Source organism: Cuculus canorus, chromosome 6 (assembly GCF_017976375.1).
Source record: "Cuculus canorus isolate bCucCan1 chromosome 6, bCucCan1.pri, whole genome shotgun sequence".
Lineage (NCBI taxonomy): Eukaryota > Metazoa > Chordata > Aves > Cuculiformes > Cuculidae > Cuculus > Cuculus canorus.
This window is the reverse complement of record NC_071406.1, coordinates 37,983,737-38,001,428: the sequence shown is the minus strand read 5'-3', so window position 1 is coordinate 38,001,428 and position 17,692 is coordinate 37,983,737. Positions and strand designations below refer to the sequence as shown.

General features: G+C 46.9%; 1 protein-coding gene across 3 annotated transcripts in view; it reads left to right on the top strand.

The window, feature by feature from the left end:
• The window catches only part of ERBB4 (erb-b2 receptor tyrosine kinase 4), a 669,634-nt gene that overhangs the window by 635,221 nt on the left and 16,721 nt on the right, over positions 1–17,692 (top strand). For all 3 annotated transcript variants that reach the window (XM_054070102.1, XM_054070100.1, XM_054070101.1), the window contains exons 22-25: positions 462–537; positions 2,692–2,838; positions 5,507–5,604; positions 7,957–8,127. In XM_054070102.1, coding sequence (XP_053926077.1) covers positions 462–537; positions 2,692–2,838; positions 5,507–5,604; positions 7,957–8,127 — 492 coding nt within the window. The remainder of the gene's footprint in view (positions 1–461; positions 538–2,691; positions 2,839–5,506; positions 5,605–7,956; positions 8,128–17,692) is intronic.

The window sequence follows — 17,692 nt, the reverse complement described above, 5'->3', positions numbered from 1 at the left end:
ATCCAGTTCCACCCCCTGCCCTGGACAGGGACACCTCCCACTGGATCAGGGACTCCAAGCCCCATCCAACCTGGCCTTGAACCCCTCCAGGGATGGGGCAGCCACCACTGCTCTGGGCAACCTGGGCCAGGGCCTCCCCACCCTCACAGGAAAACACTTCTCCCTATCATCTCATCCCAGTCTCCCCTCTTTTAGTTCCAAACCTCTCTCCCTCATCCTGTCCCTGCCCTCCCTGATCCAGAGCAGGGTTCTCCCCAGCTTTTCTGGAACCCCTTTCAGCACTGGAAGCTGCTCTGAGGTCTCCCCGCAGCTTTCTCTTCTCCAGGCCGAACAACGCCCACTCTCTTGGCCTGTCCTCATAGCAGAGGTGCTCCAGTCTTCGGATCATTTCATGGCCTCCTCTGGATCTCTCTGTATTATTTTATTGTTTCTAATGTTGCCTTTCTCTTGCCTTTCCCTAGATGCCTATTAAGTGGATGGCTCTGGAGTGCATACACTACAGGAAGTTTACCCATCAGAGTGATGTTTGGAGCTATGGTAAAATCTTCATGTGATTAATTTAATGATTTGTCTCAAAGCATTAAACCAAGTTGTGTTGCTGTATTAAAAATATCCTCATTTTCTAGACTTTTTCTAAGGTAATTTATTCCAATAGTTTTTGCTCTTCCCTGTTTTATTTTGTTTTTTTATGGTGATGTCCCTGCTGGGATGAGTGCTGGTAGCAGGCTGGCTGATTGCTGTGACAGAAGAAGGCCTCTTCCAGCTCTGCCACAGACTCATAAAAACACAGCTGCAGGTCATACTTTTCACCAGTCCTTTGAAAATCTTGACTCTAAAAGCCGTGAATGTCAAAAACCACTTTGAGGCTTATGGGACTTTCTGTACCTACAGTCAGATAAAAGGGAATTTGTCATAATACAGAGCAAATACAGCAGGAGGAGGAAGGGTAGAGATGAGCTCTCCAAGCTAACACAAACAAGCATCCATTGAATCATAGAATTACAGAACAGTTTGGGTTGGAAGGGACCTCATAGTCCATCCGGTTCCACCCCTGCCGTGGGCAGGGACACCTCCCACTGGGTCAGGGTGCTAAATTTGCAGAGAACTTGGGAAGTGGCTACACACCTCAGCTCGTGTGGACACAACACACACCAAAAAATGTCAGGTTTGAGAAATGAGATGTTCATTTGCTGTTGTTAATTCTGTTATCCAGACAAGCTATTGTGCCACATCTGCTGAGCTGTTTGCCTGTTTACTGTTACAGCTCCTGGTAACAGGGCCCTGTCCCTGGAGGTGTTGCCCCATCCCTGGAGGTGTTGCCCCATCCCTGGAGGGGTTGCCCTATCCCTGGAGGAGTTCAAGGCCAGGTTGGATGGGGTTTGGAGCCCCTGATCCAGTGGGAGGCATCCCTGCCCTTGGCAGGGGGTGGAACTGGATGGACTTTGAGGTCCCTTCTGACCCAAACTATTCTCTGATTCTATGATTCTAATAAAATCATCTCTGCCTTTGTAAGTGGAATATTTCAGTGCATCCAAGGCTATGGACTCATTTGCATTCCCAGTTGCCATATCATTTTGAAAGGAAAAGGTGCACGGTTCTATTCATTACTCACTTTTACCTGTGGGTAGCAGCAAAAGCCACCATTTGCTGTGACTGGGTAGCTGCCCTCTTCTATCCAGCTGAGAAAAAACTAGCAGAGTTAAATCACTTATGTAAAGCTGCTTTCCTCTGGTATCCAGTATACCCCGTATCACTTGGTTCCAATTAGCTTCTGTTTATGAAAAGCAATTGAAATGCAGGCAGCCCCGAATATCCATAATCAGAAAGGACAAGGCCAAAAGCAATCGGCAAATTGTAGTTACTAAACATCAACAAAGAGGTGAAGGAGGGTGAAATAAATATGTGTGTTGTACATACGGTAATGTTGCCCATCACCTTTCTCATTAGCGTTTCAGCAGGCAAAATATCATTACTGATCTGGAAGTGTGTTTGAAATGACCTTTGCTATAAAAATAAAAGTTGAACTATATGGTGTGAGAGCAGCTCTGTCAATATTTCAGCTTTTGCTGGAGGAGGATTCTGTTCCTTGTGATACCTCACCTTTATTTCCAGCCCCGATGCCAAAACGAGTCCTATGGCTGTTCACGAAAAGAATCTTGGATTTAAAGCACAGCACTAATGTAACTCCTATCCATGAGGGCATTTAAGGAAACAAACACTGCTAGTGGCTGTCAGTGGCTTCCAAGGCAAGGACGGTGACATAACGCTACTCAGTGCTGTACCGCTGTGGGGAATTGATGCTCTGAGTTGGGCAACAGCTGCAGCTTTTGCCCTTAAAATAATAGAGTACATCAGCCGTTTGTTTTCCCTTTTGATAGGATTAAAGAGTATGCCTTCTTGTTATGGCATCTGTTCACTTTACCAGTTTATTTGTCTGAGACCTTTCTCTCATGCCTCAGATCTATCATGGTGCCTCTTACTCCAACAAAGATGAGGGAAGTTGCTTTTGGCAATTCACCCAAAATGCTGCTTCACCGCTTTCTGCAGCCTCTCCCGTGGCAGATCAAGCTTTAGTGGTTGCACGGGCACTGGGAGTGAAGAGATCGCAGTGGAGAGCTGGGCCAGAGTGCTGTGCTGGAAGAAATGGTGAATGTATGACCTCAAATGTTAACGCTCTTTTGTTCTGTCCAGGAGTCACTATCTGGGAGCTTATGACCTTTGGTGGGAAACCGTACGATGGAATCCCGACTCGAGAGATCCCCGACCTCCTGGAGAAGGGCGAGAGGTTGCCCCAGCCTCCAATCTGCACGATTGATGTTTATATGGTGATGGTCAAGTGTAAGTAATTGTGGCTTTTAGTATCCCTGTGCTGGGTGCGGGAGGGGTTTAGAACAATTGCATCTGCAGTCTCTGGCGGTGCTGGGGAAGAGGGCAGCCTGCTGCAAAACAAAAGCTTCCTCAGCTACTGTAAATTCCATTTAAATACTGTACGCACATTGTTTGCAATTGCAAAAGCTATGAATTTAGCCACAAAGGGTTGAGTTAGCTCGGCTCCTTATTACTGTCAGATGGTATCTCATATTCCTGCTGCGAAGGCGGAATTGTGTGATTGTTATTGTAAACCCTTGTCATTTCCATGACAATTGATTTTGATGTTAAAAAAGATAGTATTAAACATAATTACGGTACATGGATACCCAACCAGTGAAGGTTATGAGGAGCAACGCTGGTTCCAAATATTGAGGAAAGAAAGCACAAATGTTTTATTGTTAGGAACAAGAATGTTGATTGCAATAGTAATAATAAAAGGTACAATTAAATTAATACAAAAAATGCTAGAGAGAGGATAATTTTTTATCATTCTTAGTCCAGTACAAGAATTTAAGAAAGGAATAAAAGGAAAACAGTCAGCACATGGTTTCTTCCTTCCCTTTTATCTCTGAGCTGTGCGTTCTGGTGACAGTATCCTCCAAGGCTGTGCTTCTAATTTTGAAAGAATTAGGAACATCTCTCTGGTGTTTCTGACTTAATTTAAGTGAGATTAACATAGAGACATCTCATCCATCTTCTGTAGTCCTTTCCCTCTTGTGTTGTACACAAAACCACTGGAAAAAAAAAGCAGATACAACTGGAAGAGGTCAATAAGGTATCTTCTACAAACAGCTGTACTGCACGTGCAGGTCTGGATGCTGTCTGAGTAATGCACAGGGTTTGTGTTGGTTGAGCACAAAAATGTCCCACCTGCTAGGATTTCTAACGAGCATGAAGCGAATCTTGGTGGGGAAAAGGAAGTCCTTGTAGATGGGGTGTTCTGGAAGAGAGAAGGTTACAGCTGGACATACAGGCTGAGTCTTGTAATGTTTGTGTGCAATTCCTTACAAGCTATAGCAGCTTTGTTTTTCCTGTGCTGGCCGGTTAAACGGCGCAAAGGAGATAAAGCCTGCTTCGTTTGGCCTCCCTGGCAAATGAGAACATGTTCTTGGGAAGCTGCCGATAGGATCTTCCATTAGCAGAAGCTGACACAAGGATTAACTGTTTGCTGCTGGTGATGCCCATACTACATGCACATTTTGCAGAAAGCATTAGCAGGGATTGAGAAATGTTGTTCCTAGTGAATGTTCTGTGGACAGTGAGGGACAAAAAAATCACCCTTACTCAATTAAAATGGCATTTAATCATAGAATCTTAGAATGGTTTGGGTTGGAAGGGACTCCAAAGCCCATCCAGGTCCACCCTCTGCCATCGGTAGGGACACCTCCCACTGGATCAGGGGCTCCAAGCGCCATCCAACCTGGCCTTGAACAGCTCCAGGGATGGGGCAGCTACCACTGCCCTGGGCCAGGGCCTCCCCACCCTCCATGTGAAGAATTTCTTCCTAACGTCTCATCCAAATCTTCCCCCTTCCAATTTTAAGCCATTCCCCCTTGTCCTGTCCCTGCCTTTCCTGAATAACAGCCCCTCCCAGCTTTCCTGGAGCCCCTTTCAGCACAGGAAGCTGCTCTAAGGTCTCCCTGGAGCCTTCTCTTCTCCAGGTTGAACACCCAAAGTCTCTCAGCCTGTCCTCATAGCAGAGGTTCTCCAGACCTTGCGTCATGTCCATGGCCTCTTTTGGACCTGTTTCAACTGTTCCATATTCTTCTTGTGTTGGAGGCTCCAGAACTGGATGCAGGGCTGCAGGTGGGATCTCACCAGAGCAGAGCAGAGGAGCAGAATCCCCTGTCTTGCCCTGCTGGCCACACTACTTTGGATGCAGCCCAGGACACAGTTGGTTTCTGGGCTGCGAATGCACATTGCAGGCTCATGTTGAGCTTCTCATCAGTCAGCCCCCCAAGTCTTTCTTCTCAGGGCTGCTCTCAATCACATGACCCCACATTCTCTACTGAAGCTGCAGATTTCCCTGACCCAGGGGCAGGACCTTGCACTTGGCCTTGCTGAACCTCATGAGGTTCACACAGCCCACTTCTCCAGCTGGTCCAGGTCACACATGAGTGCAGAATTACCAGAAAGGTGGATGCAAGGCCCATCATCCCATAGATGCTCTTGTTAACATAAGTCGCTGTGGAACAGCAGTTCAGTTGCAGTAAAATTGTATTTAGTAGTAGCTTTGTAACAGACCCCCTGGACTCAGATGAGATCAGATTCATCCTGTAGCGGCTGGACACGCCCAAAGGCATTCAGGACTGACATCGAAATGGGACAGACAGACACAGAAAATTGCAAGGCATTGCTGCTGTCTCTGTTTTGGGGATGGGGAAAAGTTGCTCGGAGCCAATTAAGAAGAAATCAATGTGGTGTGGAGCAATTTAGTCTTCTCTGGCCAAGACCAGATGTTTTCCATTTTAGATGCATCATAGAGTTCTACCTTTCCGTTCTTTGGGGGTCTTTATTGCCACTTTTCTTTAGGCCAAAGCTATCAAGACCTTCAAGCTTGTACATTTTTGAAAACCAAATGATGTCTTCCCTTGACCATTAACTGTTTGCGTTCTCACCTTTCGTCTGTCCCCAGGCTGGATGATCGATGCTGACAGTCGGCCGAAATTCAAGGAGCTGGCTGCTGAATTCTCTAGAATGGCTCGAGACCCTCAGCGATACCTAGTAATTCAGGTGAGCAACTCTGCAACATCACTGGGGGGAGGAACCAATTCTGTCTGTCGAACCTGACTGTTAAGGGAGTTGCCTTTGAATCTCAAGTTCAAGGGGATCTTGAACTGGAAGCAAGCAGTGACCACAGTGCTGTACAAGAATGAGGCAGAATGGCCAGTGGCAGTAGCTCAAAAATAATAATAATATGATAAAATAATCTGAAATTCATTTCCTAATCTTGAATTTATGAGCGCGTATGCAAGATCTGCCTTTGCAAGCTGCTCAGTACTTTGCATCCTCTCACGAAAGTGGGGATAAGATTTGTTTGTCAGTGCAGAGTGGACCAATTTTAGACCAAGGACTTAGAATCATAGCATCATGGAATAGTTTGGGTTGGAAGAGAGCTTAAAGATCATCTAGTTCCAACCCCCCTGCAATGGGCAGGGACACATCCCACTAGATCAGGCTGCCCAAGTTTTGCCTGGGTCTATGGTTACTTAGGCTGAATCTCAGGGGATAGTCATGAAGAGATTTTTCCCTACACTGCTGAGATCAACCTCCTTTCCGGGAGCTGCAGACAGTGATGAGGTCTCCCATCATTCTCCTCTTCTCCAAGCTAAACAGCCCTAGGTTCCTCAGCTGCTCCTCGTAACTCTTGTTCTCCAGCCCCTTCCCCAGCCCTGTTCCCTTCTCTGAACATGCTCCAACCTCTCAATGTCCTTCTTGTACCGAGAGACCCAAAACTGAACCCAGGACTTGAGGTGCAGCCTCACCAGTGCTGAGCACAGGGACATGATCCCTTCCATTGTGCTCCATCTCATACCGAATCTGCTCCATATCACGGAATACAGGGCAGAGGTACCTCCACCTGGTCCTTGGCTTCATGCTGACGTAAGAATTCCTGGCTGAAAGGGCCTCTAACAGTACAGTCACTGCCACTTGATGTCTCCCAATTGCTTCTGGGTCTGGTGCAAGTGTCACCGTCTGGTGTTTCGTTTCGCTGTGTAGACGTGCTACCCTGCTCTTGGTGTATCACTGCACAGCGTGAAGGTACGCTGCTCTCCTTCAGCTTGAGGGGAAGTAAAATACGTTTGAAAATCAAGAGGATTTGTGGTGCTGAATGTGGAATTTCTCTTGCAGTAGTCCACGGTGTGTTAAATTGTAAGTTCAGCCTACAGAAATTATTCTAGAAAAATCAATCTGATCAGATGACTTCGTTAGATAGGATGTGTTTCCTTATCCCAAATACTTCTTCCCTCCCAGCTTTTCCTTCCCCTGCTGCAGAGTCGGGCAGGTGTTTCATCCTGTGAGGCTTCTTCTCTAGCGAAGCTTGCAGGCAATATAGAATTGTAGAATTGTTAAGGTTCTAAAATACCTCTCAGCTCATCCAGTCCAACCATCAGCCCAACCCCACTGTGCCAAATAAATCATGTCCTGTAGCACCACCTCTACACGCTCTTTGAACCCCTCCAGGGATGGGGACTCCACCACTGCCCTGCACAGCCTCTGCCAGGGCTTCACCACTCTGTCAGTAAAGAAAGTTTTCCTGATATCCAATCTAAACTTCCTAAATATAGGCTATGTGCTTCTTGAGGAGCAACCAGGGTAACGCTGTTGCATTGGTACCTTTGCCATCACGATTGCCCGTTCCTCCCTGATGCAGTCAAGGATGACAAGCTTGCTGTTGAGCTTTTAACCAGTCTGTGTGCACCCAGTAGCACAGCCATCATTCCCTGATGGATTCCACACATGGCATCATAATTCCAGCAGGGTGGGAGGCTGTTCTTTAGCCGTTCAGTTTAGCATCGTGTTAGGTGTTAGGTGTTTTGGGTACAGCCTGCCTTTTTGTGATGTTTTGTGGCTCCAAGCAAAGCACAGCCCTGATTTTGCCTCTCCAGCTGCTATTTCAGTAAAAACACATCTCCTTGTTGTTGCTGCTGTTGCCTGGTTTGGGTTTTATTGCTTTCAGCTCTGTTACGTTCTGCAGGACTTCCCATATGGGTGAGAAGGAAATTTAGCCTCTAAGTCCCTAAAAAATACAAACATACATCCGGCCCTGACAGAACTTGGGTCAGAAACAGAGCTTGTGTGGGAAAAAGAGAGAAGAAAGAATAAAAGCTCGATCACAAGAATGCCAAAAAAAGGCTGTGCCTGATTTATGCAGTTATTCCATTTCTGTCATCATATTCCCTGTTAAAAAAAAATCCAAACTAATTATGTGGATGTGGTGCTTTAGAACAAACACAGAAGTGTGTAGTCCTTGTGGCCTGGCTGCCAGGGCACAAAGAAATCTGCAATTCCCTGGAAACTAATTAATTTAAGGAAATCAACCCACTTTTTGACTGTTTTCCTTTCTCCATACAACCTATGTAGGGAGATGATCGTATGAAGCTCCCAAGCCCAAATGACAGCAAGTTCTTCCAAAACCTTCTCGATGAGGAAGACCTGGAAGATATGATGGATGCTGAAGAGTATCTTGTTCCTCAAGCTTTCAACATCCCGCCTCCCATCTACACCTCCAGGACAAGAATTGATTCCAACAGGGTAAGAGCAAGCTCTGGTAGAAAATACTGGTTATTCTAAAAACACAGGTTGAGATTTAAGCACACTAGTGAAATGTAGGCCAGAGGTGCCTTGGGAATTAAAGTTCCTATTGTAAGAAGGGTGACCACAAAAATGTTGTCACTGGGTTCCCTTTTCATTGGTGCCTTGGTGTGTTGTAAATTAATAGCTCAGCCTTGAGTGAGCAAAGGCTCGGCTTGAACTGAAGGCACAGTTGAGGCTCGTAAAGTCAAGCAGTGGTGTTTCTCAGCCCGTGCTGTCCTGGCCAGGAAGCACATAGCTCTGATTCTGCCATCCCTGCAATCCTGTTCCCTCGGCAGGGTTGGCACTGATGTGACTGCGGGCAGCTGGCATGCATAGATAATGCAGCTTTTGTGTCTGGAGCCAGATTCCAGCCCCTTTTACTCTTTATATGCAATGCTTTCACAGCGCTCCTTCACAAGGATGTGTTTTTGCTGAGGGCATCGCAGATTTTAGCATGTTGATCTTCAGAACATACCTGCCAGGCGAGGAAATGCCGTTCACTTTTCAGGGGAACTGAGGAGCAGAGGGTGTCCGAGTGGGATTCAGCTCACGTAACATCAACAAGATGGAATCTAAGCTCTTCGTCTAGGCTTCAGTTTGTGTCGTTGGAGAGGGGTGGGTTCGTCCATTGGATTGTGTTTGCTGCTTGCCTAGGATGTTTACGGTGGGATAAGTTACTTTCTGGAGGTGTTTTTCTTAATCCGCTGACTACTGACAGCTCCAAGGCAGTCTCAGAGCTGGTGCCTGAGCTCTGGTGCGTTGAATCCTGTCCTGAATGCCTCAGGGCAACAAGAGACCTGAATCCAGGTTTCCAGAATTCCTTTTCACTCTCAAGCTCCCTGCCCGCAGCTCTGAACTCTGGCTGTTCCTCCGTGTGGCTCCATCCTTCCAACAGTTTAGGTGCCAAGGCTTCTCACCAAATTGAGAGATGATGAAATGCATGATTAATTTGAGGGTATTCACACATGCATCTGTTGTATTTAGGAATTAGGGACTTGGTTCTGTTTTCTCTCTGTTTTAGTGGAAAAGTGTGTTTTAAATATTAGGTGGAGGCTCATGGAAAAGTTGGTGTGTATTCTTCATGCATTAGAAACCTTAGGGATGATTTTCCTTAGCCAAGGTAGTTCCAAATTCATGGAATCACAGAATGGTTTGGGATGGAAGGGAAATCAAAGCCCATCCAGTTCCAACACCCTGTCATGGGCAGGGACACCTCCCACTGGACCAGGTTGGCCAAAGCCCCATCCAACCTGGCCTTGAACACGTCCAGGGATGGGGCGAAATACTGTGATCAGAAGTGATGACTCGATGTGAGGGAGAGAAGAGGTGAGTGAAGGAGCTAAGAGCACATAAACCAGGTCAGTATTCATGCTCTGACCATGCTCTGCATGAAGTGCTTTCCCCTCTCTGGAGGAAAGTAGTGCCTCTCTGGAATAAGGAAGATGAAATTTAGTCTTAAATACCATCCAGACAATTCATAAGGAAGTTGCTACTGCTAAAAGGCCAGGAAACTGGAGAGGGCATTGGGAGAGGCTCAGCGGCTACGCTGGGTTCACGTAGTGCCACTGACAGGCAGTGAAGAGGGGAATGGATGGTGCATGAGGTGATGATGTGTGATTTAGCAATAAGCAACAAACTTCCTCTTTATGGAAGCAAGAGTTAATTTTTAGTGTTAATGCTGCTCTGGAATAAGTCAATTTTAGTCATAGCTGTCTCTGGAGGGGCTCTGTTGCCTTTTCTGCCAGCTTCTCAGAAAAGAAAGGAATGCCATTTTTGAGAGATTCTCGTTGTCACATGGATGTAAATCACTGTAGCATAGTTTTAGACCCTGGAGTATGGCCATTTACACCAACAGAGGGTTGAGAGAGCAACAGCATGTTGCAACAGCATATTAATTGAACTTTCACTGGCCAGACCATTCTGGCCCCTCAAACTTGGTCCTAAAGGATGTTCCTCCAGAGCAGATGTTCCCCAGAGCAGTGGTGGCTGCCCCATCCCTGGAGGGGTTCAAGGCCAGGTTGGATGGGGCTTGGAGCCCCTGATCCAGTGGGAGGTGTCCCTGCCCATGGCAGGGGATGGGACTGCATGGGTTTTGAAGTCCCTTCTGACCCAAATCATTCAATGATTCTGTGATTCTAACTATTCTTCCAGTGAAGATCTGTGTTGCTATAAAACAAGGCACGTGGTAGCTCCTTTAAGATAACAGTGCCTCTGCTGTGCTCAGCTCAGTACAGATGGGCGTCAGCTGAAGAAGCCACACAGAACTGAAATGCTGTCAGAGCTCTCTGTCTGTGGTCGTCTGGTTCTGTCTTTGTGTTTCCTTTGGATAGTTTGTGATTTATGCCTGTTTGGTGCAGTGAATATTAATATTACCCAAACTCATTATGGAGCTGCTGCAGCCGGAGATGCCGAGTGAGTTGATACAGCTTCTGTAGTTTGTGTTCGCTGTGCCTGGCAAATTGAATTTTATGGGGAGATTGCCAGACGATTGGGTGAAGTAAAACACACAGACAAGAGCTACGTGATCTTCATGGCATTTTCAGAGATCAGAGGCATGGAATGCACTGTATTTCCCGTCTTAGTTGTTCTAGTGGTAGTTTTAGGGAAGGAAGAGTCAATTCTGTAATGGCAGAGCTTCATGCTCTTTCTTTGGGTACGTTGTACTGAGAGCTTGAGTTGAGTGTTCCAGCAGCGCAGTTCTACCAGGGGCAAAAGCTTGTAGGGAGGAAGCAGGGAGACCATGAGCCTCCTCCCACTTAGGCTTTGAAATCAGGGAATTAATGAGCATTTACTTTCTAAGGAGAGCCCTGAATTTTCTCCAGGGTGATCTGGGTCCAAAATGGATGAGGCTCGCGTCAGACACTGCCTGCCTTCTCCCTCCCAAAAGCTGCAGATAGGAAATAATAGCCCAGAGCATCAGCCCATGGAAAGAGGGAAGCCTTTTGGGGGAGTTTTAGCTCCCCAGGAAGAGCCACATCCTTTTCCCACCAGGAATTACTGACATGTATGATGCTGGGAGGCTCAGACACGCTTCAGCATTTCCATCACACTCATGCTGGCTTCATTCTAGTGCACCTGCAGGCCCTGCACTGCGGGAGCAGAAGCCTGCTCGTGCTCCAGCCCTCAGCAGTGCCCTCTGCCATGAAGCCCGGCCTGACGCTGATGCAGCTTTTCATAAATATTAGCATCCTAAGCTAAATTGAATACTTTCTTTGCACCTGAAACTCTTCAGTTGCAATTTCAGCTTTGGCTTTTCCCAGCTTTTTTTTTTTTTCCCGTTGTCTAGAGATGTTCTAGAAATACGAGGTTTTAGAAGCTCTGTGCTTAGGAGAGATAAGCAGAATCCTCGGCAGTGTTTCCATGAGCACAGGAGCCCAGTCTAGCGCTGGAATGTCCTACATTCATGGCCATTAGATGATTCATTCGGGTATTTGTAACAAACACTGTCCTCTGTGCACGGAGATAATACCCATTCAGAGAGCACTCTCTGTACCCCAGGATGCTTTTTACTCTAAATCTTTGACTAATTCCTCCTGAAAACTGTCTGTACTGTTTATTACTCACCGATACTGTCCTTGTGATATTATTCCATGTGCTTTATATCATGAAAGCACCTACCAAGCCTGCAATTAAATATCAAGCTATTTTGTTCAGAGATGGCTAATTGATGTGTTCAGGGAGGCTGTTCTGCTTGGCTGAAGCGGGCTCTGGAATGCCAAAAGGCAGGTTACAGTTCCCTGAGCACGGTGTGTCATGCCATCGCAGCCCTGCTGGTGCAGCACTTGCTCTAGGAGCGTTTCATTAAGTCATGGAATGTCCCAAACTGGAAGGGACCCACAAGGACCATCGAGTCCGGCTCCTGTCGCTGCCCAGGACAACCCCAACATTCACACTGCGGGGCTGAGGGCGTCGGCCAAACCCTTCTGAATATTGTCAGGCTGTGCCTACTTCCGTGGGAGCTGTTCCATGACTGAACATCTGTATGGGTCTACGTACAAAAACATTATTCCAAAGAGAAACCAGGGTAGAAGTTACCTTTAGAATTAATTTGCTCTGTTTCTACATTTGAAAGGTGGCCATTTTAAATCACAAGATTACAAAGGAGATGGCTGTTAGGGGTTTTCAGGTATATTTCACATCAGTATGGCATCTGGCAGCTTTCCCTCTCGTCATGGACAGGAGGGAGTCCTCAACACACGGAGGATCCCTTTGTGCAAGTCCAGAGGAGGCCACAAAGATTATGCGAAGGCTGGAGCCAGGACACGCTGGGGTTGTTCAGCGTGCAGAAGAGAAGGCTCTGGGAGACCTTAGAGCAGCTTCCAGTGCTGAAAGGGGCTCCAGGAAAGCTGGGGAGGGGCTCTGGATCAGGGAGGGCAGGGACAGGATGAGGGGGAGAGGTTTGGAGCTAAAAGAAGGCAGATTGAGATGAGATGCTAGAGATAAATGTTTTGCAATGAGGGTGGGGAGGCCCTGGCCCAGGTTTCCCAGAGCAGTGGTGGCTGCCCCATCCCTGGAGGCGTTCCAGGCCAGGTTGGATGGGGCTTGGAGCCCCTGATCCAGTGGGAGGTGTCCCTGCCCATGGCAGGGGGTGGAATTGGATCATCTTTACGGTCCATTCCAACCCAAACCATTCTCTGATTCTATGATGTGTGACATGTAAATTTATTGAGCTTTAATATAAACTGGTTTAAAATCAAGCAGCATCTGCTTAGTCCATGAATAGCTGCTGGCTGTGTTAACAGTCAGGAGAGCTCACAGCTGATCCTTTCTCTTTAGAAAAAAAGTCAATAGATGTAAAGAGAGAAAGTAATAAATATTTCTACACTGCTCCAATGAGGCATTCTTGGAAAACAGCAAGCTACACAACTCTACATAATTCAGTAGATGGAAAAGTGGACAAAGAGTCAGGAAATAATTATACGAGTAGAAAAAATCTTTCAGTGACTGGATTTGAAGCAGAAATTGTTAGTGGAAAACGTCCACATTTGTGATTTTCTTAAAATAATGAAAACACCTGAAAATACAAAGGGCTGTGATTTGGAACTGCTGCTGGCAGAGCTCCAAGGAGGTGTCACCTCAACAGACAACCGCTCCGGAGCCAGAGGTCCCATCCACGGTGTCCCACGGCAGTGGAGCTCCTGGAATACCACAGGGAGCAGAAGGTGGCAGGAGGGCTCTGGAGCATCTTGTACCAGATACTGTACTTTCTAAATATGCGTTCAGTGGGGTTAAACACCAGAACAGCTTAAAATGCCCCTTTTTAGCCAGAGGAAAGTCTGTCTGTCTTGTTAGATGCTGTGGTACAGGAGGGGAAAATCATTATCAGAGCTATAAAAAGACTCTCCAAAAGATGTAGTAGGGAGAAGTGGGAGGAGACACAGATGAAGTTTAGATTTAGAATGTTAAAAAATGATTATTTTATCCATATCAGCTGGATGGTTATTTCTTTTAGCGTGTTATTGCCACCAGAGCCTCAGCCCTGCTCTAAATCAACTCGGCATTTCATCAAGAAGCCTATTCTTTGCTATAAGAGACCAAGAGTGCACAATTATGGGTTTCTTTTCCCCCTTGCATAATAAAATTGGGAGATTATCATCAAGTTTCTATTCAGATTTTAGGAAGGCTTTTTTATTTTATTTTTAAACCCCATCTTTGTCTGTAAGAGCTCCCTGTTCAGGCCAGCAAGCTGTAATGATTACCGCTGTAAAGGCTTCAGTGGAGATGTGCTCTATTTCATTCTCAATGAGGGTTGATGGCATTTTGAGAGGCTCAGAATATCCTTTGATTACTGTATAAAACAGACCGGGGAAGATGGCAGTGTGGCGTGCGGCATCGGAGGGGGCTGCTGCTCCCAGTGCAGCTCATCAACTTTCTTTTGTGCCTTTTTTTTTTTCCTTTTGGTCTGCAATGTCACAATCACAAATCATGAACCATGTTGTAGTTGGGAGGCGAAGCTCAAGGTTTGTACAGAAAAGGAGCTGCTGCTGTTCCTGTGTTTTGGACAGGTGCTACAGAAGATGCTCTGAGCAACCTGGTGGAGGTGAAGATGTCCCTGCTTACTGTAGGGGGGTCGGACTGAATGACCTTCATGGTCCCTTCCAACCCAAAACGTTCTATGATTCTAAGATGAGCAGGAACAGCACCTTGACCCTTCTTTTCCCCAGGGAATTGTTAGAGTAGCTAGGATCACAGAGTTGCTTGCTTGGAAAAGGCAAACAAGATCGAGTCCAACCATATTCCTGAGCGCTTCATCTACCCATCTTTTAAGCCCCTCCAGGGATGGACACTCCACCCCCTCTCTGGGCAGCCTCTGCCAGTTGTCCAAGAACCCTTTCAGTGAAGAAATTTTCCCTGGTATCCAATCTAACCCTGCCCTGGCACAACTTGAAGCCATTTCCTCTCATCCTATCATTTGTCACTTGGGAGAAGAGCCCAACGCTCACCTCACTACAACCCACTGTCAGAGAGTTGTGGACAGTGATGAGGTCTCCTAGAAAATGGTATGTTGTCTCATCCAAACTGGGGGATTTGGGCCAGTGTTAGATGGTGCCGTTGCCTGTAAAGCATATTTGAGATTGTGTTGAAAAAGGGCTGACAGAAAGCTAATCATGGGTGACAGGAATGATACGGGAGGGAAAGAGATTGAAAAGGAAAGATAGACACACGCGAGCTGGCTCTCTCCCTGCTCTCCTGTCTATTTGACACTCCCGATGTGTTAGCACAAAATAATAGGGAAAAGGAATTCTTGCATCTTCATTCTTGTGTCACGCTTAGATCAAGTTACACCTTGTGACAGCTGAAGGCTGTTTGCCAGCAGTTCTGAACTTGGAAAGACAAAGGTTTCAGAGGTCTGGAGGATTGAGGGGCTGGAACTGGGTGGGCTTCAAGGTCCTGTCAACCCAAGCGATTCTATGTAAGAGACACACATGGAGCATATTCCAAACCAGTCCAGAGGATGGACATCCCCAGTGTGCTGTGTGCGGGTGGTTCTGTGTGTGCTGGGTGCCAGCAGGGCGCCGTGCCTGGTGCTGAGCCATAACACTTGGCAGTGATGCTATGGGTACTTCTCATAATCCTAGAAGAACGTGCCCAGTGGTGAATGGAGTTTCCCTAAGCTTTTCAGGAGCCCAACCTGAATGGAAGAGGGAGAATGAGGAATGGCAGCCTTGTGTCAGGTGCCGCAAGCTGTGGGGTTGGTATGCGGTACCTGTGACATCCCAGGGAGTGTCTGATCCTTTCCTTTTATAGATGGCCCTGCTCAGAGCCAGGGCTAGAGCCGGAGATCTCCAGGGCTCCGCAAAACCTCCTAGCTGTTACTATACAAACAGCATTCCATTTCTATTTAACATTACACAGCAATCTCGTGGTAGACGTCTTTTCTTTTCTTTGATTTTTGTCTCTGACATGTTTGCTGTGGGCTCTGAAGCAGGGCGAGTGAGCCGTAAGCTCTGTGGTCAGAGGGAAGCAGGACCACTCCTGAGCAGAGGTGACTGCTCTCCTGGGGGGGTCTCTCCTATTTGAATTTCAGATCAGATCAGTTGTAAATACCAGGCTGCCCTCTTGAAATGCAGCTGGAGTTTGCTCGGGGCTGGTGGGACGGCTCTGCATTGTGTGCTCTGCCTGCAGGCCCACCAGCACATCCCAAACTTGTTATTCAGGTCCACTGGCATAAATAGGCTCTCCTAGCTTGAGAACTGCTGGGCTCTTGGTGCTTGTAGCAAGATCTGCTCAGCCTGGGATGATAGAAGGTGGTGGTTTGGTGACTCTGGCCTGGATACAGACTTGGTTTCGAGTCAGGTGGACAGTTTGTAGGGGAAAGAGGCAAGTGAGTTATTTTGGGGCCACACGAACCGGGCCCGAACTGGTACAAGGAGCCATTGCAGAGCTGGATCAAACAGATAATCCCCGAGTTGCCTGAAGCACGGACCATGAGATGCCCCTGAACAGGACCTGTGAGGAGCATCCCAGGGAGAAAGTGGGATTGTTTTCCTTCTGCTGTATGGCTTGGTGATTTTTGTGTATGAGAGCAGGGATTGGGGTTTCGTGTGGATAGGAGCAGTATCCGAGTAGATTCAAACGTCTGTGTGTACATTGATGTTGGCAAAACCAACTCTTTAGTAACGAATAAACACCCACGAGCTTAACAGGCTGCTTAAGAACAAGGAACAGGAATAATTTTGCAGCCCTGTCAAATGTGTGTGTTCATCTGAGCTGTTGGAATGGGTCCAGGGGAGTTTACAAAGATGATCCGAGCGCTGGAGCCCCTCTGGTATGAGCACAGGCTGAGAGAGTTGGGGTTGTTCAGCCTGGAGAAGAGAAGGCTCCGAGAAGACCTTCTAGCGACCTTCCAGTACCTAAAGGGGCTACAAGAAAGCTGGGGAGGGGCTGTTCACGAAGGCTTGTGGTGACAGGACAAGGGCAATGGGTATAAACTGGAGAGGGGCAGAGTTAGACTGGACATAAGGAGGAATTTCTTCACTATGAGAGTGGGGAGGCCCTGGCCCAGGTTGCCCAGGGAAGCTGTGGCTGCCCCATCCCTGGAGGGGTTCAAGGCCAGCTTGGATGGTGCTTGGAGCCCCTGATCCAGTGGGAGGTGTCCCTGCCTATGGCAGGAGTTTGGAACTGGATGATCTTTAAGGTCCCTTCCAACCCAAACCATTCTATGATTCTATCTCAGTGGCTGGCAAGGAAAACCATGCTGTAAAATGAAGCTTTATTTATTTTCTATTTAGTCCTGTAGCACCCATAGCCCCACAGCAGTGTCACTTCACTGAATACCCTGGGTTTTCCACGTGCCATGTGGTGCAGGCGCAGCTTTGAGACAGCTGTGGTCACCGCAGGGCCGGTGTGGGATGAGCAGGGGAGGAGGATGCCTCACTCCAAGAGTGATGCTAGACTGGAATGAAAAGAGACAAGGCAGAGGCATATTCACGCAACCACATGAGCGGCAGGACCAAACGGGGCTTTTTTAAACATTACAGTTTAACGTGCAGCCAGACAATATTATGTCCCTGCTCTAAAGGAGGAGATATTTACCTCTGGGAGGTTTTTAGAAGCAAGGAATTGGAAAATGAAATTAATGAATAGAAGGCAATAATACAAGCCAATATTCACAAATGTGTTATTTACCTCTCTTTTAACAAGGCTCATTTTACACAAATGTTAGTGGTTGTAAGAGCTGATATGCAACTGGTATTTAATACCAAAAGGCCTCTAAAAAGGCTTTTGGGGACATTTTCTTGGTTTTATCTTTTATCCCTGATGGGATGTTTATTCCTAAAATGTGGTGTAAAGAATGAAATCTCAGGCATTTCTGGTTAGGGCTGCTCATGGGTGGTTAGGAAGGCTTAGCTCCTTCTGAAGGATGCTTAGAGTTTAAATGTTGGTGGATGTGTGCGCTCCAGAGCTAATGGATGCAATGCATATTACACTATCAAAAAGGGCTGATTATTCATTAATCTTCTTCTTTTTCAGTATGCAGGTTGAGACTTTTCTGATAGGTTTATGGAGTGAAGTCTTTGAG